At 40.1% G+C, this 8,945-nt stretch overlaps 1 protein-coding gene across 1 annotated transcript in view; it reads left to right on the plus strand.

The window, feature by feature from the left end:
• Positions 1 to 7,287, plus strand: part of LOC133443811 (cAMP-dependent protein kinase catalytic subunit alpha) — a 35,200-nt gene extending 27,913 nt beyond the window's left edge. The window contains exons 9-11 of the mRNA XM_061721079.1: positions 3,224 to 3,283; positions 3,372 to 3,476; positions 3,553 to 7,287. Of these exons, the coding sequence (XP_061577063.1) occupies positions 3,224 to 3,283; positions 3,372 to 3,476; positions 3,553 to 3,678 (291 nt within the window). The 3' untranslated portion in view covers positions 3,679 to 7,287. The remainder of the gene's footprint in view (positions 1 to 3,223; positions 3,284 to 3,371; positions 3,477 to 3,552) is intronic.
• Positions 7,288 to 8,945: the final 1,658 nt, after the last annotated feature.

The following is an 8,945-nucleotide window of genomic DNA, read 5'->3' on the forward strand; positions in this document are numbered from 1 at the left end:
AGCAAACAACTCCTCAGCCCACTTTCACTCGACAAGGTGGATTTCAATCTCCACCTACAAACGTATTGTTCAGAGGAGGAGCTGTGAGGAAATGGTCACCGGGAACTGAAGAAACACTGGGGGGTGCTTTGAGGCGACAGACTGGGATGCAACCTGCGAGCCAAGATGACATCAGTGCCATAATTGAGTGTGTGATAGACCGCATAGTAGGGATGGGCGGTATGGACTAAAAAATGTATCACGATAATTTCTGGCATTTATCCCGATAACGATAAAAATGACGATAAAAAAATACCAATTCAACTCCACCTTTGTAACTATAAATCTATCTCGCTCTCAGATCCGCCATGTTTGTTACACAAAAACCTATCAACGGGAAATTATCCTTTTTTCTTTCTTTCTTTCTTTCTTTCTTTCTTTCTTTCTTTCTTTCTTTCTTTCTTTCTTTCTTTCTTTCTTTCTTTCTTTCTTTCTTTCTTTCTTTCTTTCTTTCTTTCTTTCAGGCTCATTTCCTTCCTTCCTTCCTTCCTTCCTTCTTTTTTCCCTTCCTTCCTTCTTCCCTTCCTCTTTTCTCCCTTCCTTCCTCCTTTCCTTGATTTCTCCCTTCCTTCTCCCCTTTCCTTCCTTCCTTCCTTCCTTCCTTCCTTCCTTCCTTCCTTCCTTCCTTCCTTCCTTCCTTCCTTCCTTCCTTCCTTCCTTCCTTCCTTCCTTCCTTTCTCCCTTCCTTTCTTCTTTCCTCCTGCTCTCTCCTTCCTTCTTCCCTTCCTCTTTTCTCCCTTCCTTCCTCCTTTCCTTGTTTCCTTCCTTCCTTCCTTGTTTCCTTCCTTCCTTCCTTCCTTCCTTCCTTCCTTCCTTCACGTACGTGGATTTAACGCAGAACCATAAATCAGCTTTACACAAAAACATCATCAACGGGAATTTATCGTTTTTACTGCGAGATGATAAATTCTTATCGTGAGGAATTTTTTGGACGGTATATCGTGAACGGTAAAATATCGCCCATTCCTACCGCATAGGTCTACATACCCACCAGGACAGTGGGGTGCTTCCTCAGGAACAAACCCTGCATCACCAGTGAGCAGCTAAATAAAACCAAAGACCATGCTGGGACGGTGACAGGGAGCTATTGAGGTTAAGCGAAGAAACAGCAAGTAGGCGTACAAGAAATAAAGTTTAAGAGTGAGCTCCAGCAGAGCAACATGCAGAATATGTGGTCAAGGACGAGGAACGAGTAACAGGTTCATTAGACTGATGGAAACCTGGACAGAGTTAATGACCTGAATGTGTTTTCCAAAAGGTTCATGGATCTCCACAAAACTCTGCCCACAGCGACAACTTTTAACAATCAAGCAAGTTTTATATCATCAAGGTCTGGGAGGCTGCGAAAGAACCTCCTCTTCTTCAACCCCTTCAAGCCTGGATAACGTGTTTAACCGCTGCAACTCAAGACATGGAACTGTAAAATCCCCTTTCGGAGACACTGAAATGTGTGACCTGGTAAAACATTTAGCACAGAGAAAGTTGGGGACTATACACGGCAAGACTTTGCAAAAGCTTTAGGGAAACTTTTTTAAAGTGTAACATGTGGCCCCCTCTCAAGTCTAAAGACTGTAAAGCCAATGTTTTAAGCTGCAGACTAGACTAAAGATTGAGGATTTTATGAAGTATCTATTTACACAGCTGCAGTTAAATAACTTGGTGAATCAAAGGACAACAACGCTCCTAAACTGTGCTCACACAAATTGTGTACAGGAACTGAGACAAGACTAATGACTTGTGCTTTTATAAAACATGCTACAACTCCAGCAAGACTCTTCGTGATTTTCTTCCAACCGTGTTAATTTGCCTGACCATAAAATTGCTTGTAAAATGGGTAAGTATAGGGTAGCATTAGCGGTTCCACATGGTTGAAACTGGTTGATCACACAAAGTGGCTCGGCTAATGAAGAAGAGACACGACCTTGGATTACTTCTCGACTGCCGTGAGCTCAAATCATCTCGAGACACTTACGGATGTTTCAACAGAACAATAATACAAAAACACACATGTAAAAAGAATAAGTTGGAAATAACCTTGGAAAAGACCTAACCTCAACAGAGTATGAGATTAAATATGTGGATTACGCTTTAAAGATTGATCTCTTGTGATGGACTTCACCAATCACTGAAATTTACCAAGAACTCGGGTCAATTTTCCAACCAGCGGTCTCCTGGAAGCTTGTTGATGGCCACCAACAGGATATGGATGCTGAGGGCAGTGGTGGACAGTAACGGAGTAAATTTACTTGAGTACTGTACTTAAGTACATTTCCAGAGGATTTGTACTTTACTTGAGTATTAGATTTCTTTGGTACTTATTACTCTTACTTGAATTCATTCCCAAGACAAATATTTTTACTTTTACTCGAGTAAATTTCTAGGAAGGCTGAAAAGTAGTCGTTACTTTCAGGTCTGCTCTTTTTTCTTCTTCCCTAAAATCCTATTGGACACAAGCTGTTTTTGTCAAAGGAGGAGACCTATCACAGTGCACGCTCTCCACTGGGATGTACGTAAAGCGGAAATACGTCAAGCCTCCTCAAAACGATACCGCCAAAGTAGCCTGCGTTTGTCAAGACAGAGCCGCAACAATGGCTACGCCTGCGTCAGGAGAAGAAAGACAATCCGCTGAGTCGTCTGAGTCTGATAATGAGCCGGACTCAGAGCAGGGACTTTCACAAAATCCTTGGCCGTATCTTAACTCAATGTTTCAAAGAGTTCATTCTCAGAAACAAGAGTTAAAAGATCTTTAAATTAATTTAGAAAAAATATAGTAATTTACTGATGTGGAAAATAAGAAATTTACTCTTACTCTTACTTTTACTTAAAGTAAATTTAAAAGCATTTACTTTTGGATACTTAAGTACCTTTAAAAGCAAGTACTTTTCTACTCTTACTCGAGTAATATTTTGACTGAGCTACTTTTACTTGTAACGGAGTAAATTTTGACCAGTAGTATTTGTACTCTTACTCAAGCACTGGGGTCGAGTACTCTGTCCACCTCTGACTGAGGGATATAAAAACAAATATTCTGCTCCAGAAGAACAGTTGAAGGACATTTTTTAAACACTGATAACAAAAATAAAAAGGCCCTAACATGATTGTATTTAAACTTCTGACCAAATGGCTGCATGTGATAATTACCAGCAGCTGCTGCTTCTTCATTCTTATTGCTGTTCTTCCTTAGGTGCGCTTCCCGTCTCACTTCAGTTCAGACCTGAAGGACCTCCTGAGGAACCTGTTACAGGTAAAGCCAAATATCCCAGACGCTGCGAAAATAAAGTGTAATTAACTTTACCTTGTCAGAGTGTGGAAAACGTGTCGTGTTTTTTCAGGTGGATCTCACAAAACGCTACGGGAACCTAAAAAACGGAGTCAATGACATCAAGGGACACAAGTGGTTTGCAACAACGGACTGGATTGCCATCTACCAGAAAAAGGTATGCTTAGTGCACGTGTGTGTGTTTGCGTCTCTCTTGCTCTTGGATTTCATGTGGTGATTTTATTTGTTTTTAGGTGGAAGCTCCCTTCATCCCAAAGTTCAAAGGACCAGGCGACACCAGCAACTTTGACGACTATGAGGAGGAGGAGATTCGCGTCTCCTTCACTGAGAAATGTGCCAAGGAGTTTGCTGAGTTCTAGAGTTAGAGAGCAAGAGAAGAAGAAAGAAGTAGGGAGAGTCGGAGGTAGGCTGGTCATGTGGGAGACGCAAGGAGAAAGTACTGTCTCCTGTCTAAACACAAGCACCAGCTACAAAAAAGAGAAAAAATATATTGGGATAGGCAGGAAAAAGAAAGAGGAGACCTGATAACCAGCAGTGTTGCCTTTTTTGTTGCATTTCTGTTGTATTTTATTTATTATTCTGTCTTATTTATGAATCCCTTTATAATGAAGCTGTGTTCCGTGGGTGTCGAGAACCCCACTAACTTAGAGTTGTCTCGACATATTTTCACCCCAGATCTTCTCTTTTCTCTAAATAGTTCATTCACGTTTTATTCATTTTTGTGCCACAACATGTAGAAATGAGCCAGTCTGTTGTGATTCACTCCAGTCTGTTGGCTATCCCATGAGGCCAGTGAATCTGCACAAACGTTTCTTCAAGCTAAACTGATAACTGGCTAACTCGCTCTTTGCTTGACACGCCACACACACACACACACACACACACACACACACACACACACACACACACACGTACACACACATATATATCAAGATAATTGCCCATATGTTTAGCAGTTTTTAATCTTAGTTCTTCTCTCATTTTTACACGCTTACCATCCCATATCATATGTGAAAAAAATTTAAGACATGATATCATGTCACGCTAACAAACAAAGAAATATGAATAAGGGAACGGAATTAACTCAGTTTTTAATGGTGTTGTACAAAATACCGAAACATAATGGAAAACTCAGGTTTGAACATATCACTTAATAGACATTTATCTCCATAAAGCCTAAGGATCAGCTGGTAAATTGCTGATCTATATTTGGGAATTTAAAGCTCTAGTTAAATTTAAAAAGGGAAAAAAAAGGGACAATTTAGACTTTTGGTTAGTGTCTTCCATGGTTTTCCCTTCCAGAAGATTTAATTTAGCTAACTTGAAAAGTCCTTTCTTTCATAAAAGCACTTCCTGTCTCAGCTTAAAGCTCACTTACTCCTCAAGATGACGCTGCTTTTTGAATCAAAACGCCAGGCCCTCGACTCTGACTAAAAGAAACCATCGGAGGCAGACTACCTCAAACTGCTTCTGGCTGGTGGTCATCAGCACTTGGACCAGTCACGCACGGCAGTCTGAATAGTGTGCTTTATGTCGCTGCCCCCTCTAGCCGCCGCCCAGCCCTTTTTCTTCATATCACTCGCACAGCAGGACCACGCTCCATGTGACAGTCTGACGTATGATAGCAACTTTGTCGTTATTGTCTCGACTACGTGTGCACTTTTTGCTACATTTGGTATTGTGGGGTGCTGATGATTTAAAGATGACTGGTACTCCACTGAACGGTTTACAGAAGGATAGAGCACATGGAGGTGAATGGAGCTGCATCTGAGGAGAGGCAAAAATGTTCTTCATGCACGTCACATAGCCTGTCAATTTAAATGATATGAGAAATCGCACCTCGGATGTTCAGCGTGTCTGGTTAATAACCCATGACGGCGGAGTTGTTACTAAGCAAAATGATGGCCGTTGTAGGATCTGTTCATTGACAATGTATAAAATCAAACCAAGTGACTGATCTCGACTTCAGATGTTTAAATGCCTTCTTTATCTGTAATTTGAAGTGCCACTATAATGACGGTATGTCAATTTGGTTAAAACAGGCACCGATGTTCTCTCTTTCATCATTTTAGCTCCAGATATTTTTGGTTGTCACGGATCCTTCCTGTCTAAAACGACTCCGAAATAGAAAAAGACGACAAGCTTTTTGTCAGAGTTACAATTTTGTAATGTGTAATTGTTTGTGTGAATCATTTGCAATATGGAATGATATTTGAACCGAACCGACATGAAGGAATTGGGGCTGTTCAGTTTCACATCAGTCTCCACAGCCACGTGCATCTGCTGCGAGAGCCCCAGACCTCCACTGAACACTGGTCCCCCTATCTGTACGTGGCCCAGATTTACAGTGTGGTTATTTGATTTAAATTTGATTTAAATACAGATATATTGATATTGAAGCACAGTATTAAAGTATACAGCGACGGGCTTGAAAGACCACCTCAGTGATTCATCATTACCAGAAGTAAAACTTGCAGCAGAAACTGAAATATCTTATTTGTGCCTTGTGTGGGTCTAGATTCAAAAATACTCAATCAAAATTCTCCTACTTTTGCGACTTGGAAGTTTGAAATGCGGACAGTCTGTTAAAATGTTGGGGCATGTATGAGTATTGGCATATTTTTAATTGTTTTTTTTTTCTTTAACAAGGGATGTCTATCTACGGTTCCCATACTTAAACAGAACAAGTTAGCCTGAGGGGATCATTTCCACGAATAAAAATAAGACCATTTTTATCAATTCTGTTGACATAGCATGTTAAATATGCAGAAACAGAGTTGTACGGATGCAGGCGTGAATAATTCCATAATGCAACATCAAATATCTCGATTAATTATGTGGTAGACCGTAGTTTAGGGGAACCCTTCGAAAGCAGTCTAAAAGGGAGCATGGACCTAAATCTGCTTGTTTTATGTATTTATTTATTGTTAAGAGTGGTTGTATGAAGTATTTACGAGTACTTGGTGTGCTTACCTGGTGACTGCAGAAATTTGGAAACATTTGGATTTATAATATGGTACCTTTGGTAGATAGATGCCATATTGTGCACTTAGAGCTTGCGTAACAGCAGCGTTGCACCAGACAGTTACACAGACTATATGATAAAGAAAATGTGGTGACAAACTTAAATAACAGGGACGTGGTATAAAAATATCTCAGAGTTTGTGCAAAGCACAATGAAATGAGGTTTGAGTTGTTTCACTGATTTCTCTTTTGGGTGCTATTTAAGACACCAACTACTTCTATGTTTTGAACATAACCCATCTTTTGAAAAAAATAAGAATGAAATATGTCCTAAACAAGGGAAAATGAAAATATCCCTTTTCAGACTTCATATTGTGCTCCAGTGTTAAGACATTCCCAAACCAGTGTGGTTACATTAATATGTACTGGTACATTAAAAAGGGGCTTCTTATGTAAATTAGTGTCACACAAGGCTGATATTTCATGTTGAGGGTTTAACTTCTGGCCTTTGCTTCCAACCATTTCTTCTAAAGGGAAACTGCTAAAAAGTCCAAATTTGATTGCTGTCAAGCTGAAGTCAAAATCTTATTGCAGATCGATGATGTTAATGCTCCAATAGTCATGAGCTGATATGTACGGACTTCCTATCATTCACATGTGGAAACTTCACATTCCTGTATTTCCTTCATGTCAGGTTCAGTGTTGATAAGTCCCGGACAAAAATGTTTAAAGTTATGATACACTATGATGAAAGTGTCTCCTCAGTGTTTTTTGCAGTGATTCAACTTCCTCTGAGTGCAGGCGCGGTTGCTGGTACACGTTTTAGAGAAACAAGAGCCCAGTATGAACCATGTAATCCCCCTCCAAACACACACACAGAAACACACGCGAGACACAGCCACAAAGGGAAGCGTCTAAAGTCACGGGAACAGTGACATAAAAACACAAAGTGTAATATTTTGCAACATGAGTATCATTCAAATAAAGTTTTACTTGTAAAATTCTGCTGGATGTGTGTGTCCCTCTCTCGGTGGTGCGGTTGCTTCCTATTTGGGCGCCTGCAAAAAGTGAATTGATGAGGAAGTCTTGTGAAGGACTTGGGGGTGGGAGACTTTTTTTGTGGCCTTCATGGTCATGCATCTATCACTGCTGCCTGGTGCGGAGGGGAGCCGTCATCCTGTTAGTCCAGGGGCCAGAGCCCAACATTTCACTTGTCAGTACCACTCAAGGTGACAAAACGTACTTATGATTTTTGAAAAGATCCATGTCTATAGATGATATTTTGGTATGATAACTAGGGATGGGCGGTGTGGACTAAAAAATGTATCACGATAATATCTGGCATTTATCCCGATAACGATAAAAATGATGTGAATCCTTGTGGTCCTGTGAGTATTCCAGTTTTTGTATTTTGTGTCTCTGTTGTTCCTAGATGACACAGGGATAAAATATAGTATAACATTTAGGCGATAATTGTGTAAAAATGTGTGTTGTTTATAGTAAAGAGCTGCAGTGACCTCTATGTTGGTCAGAAAGATTCACATCTTAGCTTGAATGAATGCTTAAAACGTCCCATTTAAAATGATACCAAAGACAATATTGTGAAACATATTCAGATATCCTGTACATGAGTCTAAACCAGGATATGCACCAGCATCTAAAATGTAATTTTCTGAAGGGGCTGGGTGACTTCATGAGCTGATAACTCTTATACAGCTGCCACTCAGGAAGGGTATTATCATACTAAAATATCATCTACAGACGTAGATATTTTCAAAAATTATAAGCAGGTTTTGCCACCTTGAGTGGTACTGATATATCTGGTCTGTGCATTCTCCTCATCCTCCACCCATCTGTTGACGCCCGACTCTTTCTGATTCAGCACAACGCTCAGAAACACGCGCTCACGCCTCCTCTCCCCCCGCTGGGTGTGTACTAGTGTGTCTTTGTGTTGAAACTACACCGCTGCTGTAGAGTGCGAACAAAGAAGACGAGGCGCTCTTAACGGCGTGACAATTCCACCTTAAATGCAGTTTTGCGTCTGTGCGAGACCTAAGGCTGATTTATGGTTCCGCGTTACACCAACGCAGATATAGAAATAGATCAGGTAGACGAGTTTACATTTTTAGGTGTTATTTTAGATTCAATTAAAGTTTGATTGACACATGAAGAAGCTGTGCAAAACTGTCAAAACCAACTTAAACTGCTTTCGCCTGATTAGACAATATATACCCCTTAAGGCAGCACAACAGTTCATGCATGCCATGATATTTTCTCATTTATCATATTGTATAACTGTTTGGGGCCAAGCTAATCAGACAACACTTACACCTATTAGGTCATTATATAAACAGGCAAAAACATGTAACCTGCCAAATTATCAAAAAATACAATCTATTAAGTTTTGACAGTTTTGTAGGCTTCTCATTTTTTAAAACTTATTTTCAAATGTGTGAATAACCTTGCCCCAGAAATACTCTGCCAACTGGTAAACAAACAAAACAGTGGAATTAGAACTAAGGGTGCAACAAGCAATAATTGTAGGATAGCAAATCGCAGAACATTTGGACAGTCATCCTTCTCGGTATAGGTACCAAATTATGGAATACACTGCCACCTGAAATCAAAATATTGACAGAGCTCAAGGTTTTTAGCACACTAA

The sequence above is a fragment of the Cololabis saira genome, chromosome 1 (genome assembly GCF_033807715.1).
Source record: "Cololabis saira isolate AMF1-May2022 chromosome 1, fColSai1.1, whole genome shotgun sequence".
Taxonomy (NCBI): domain Eukaryota; kingdom Metazoa; phylum Chordata; class Actinopteri; order Beloniformes; family Belonidae; genus Cololabis; species Cololabis saira.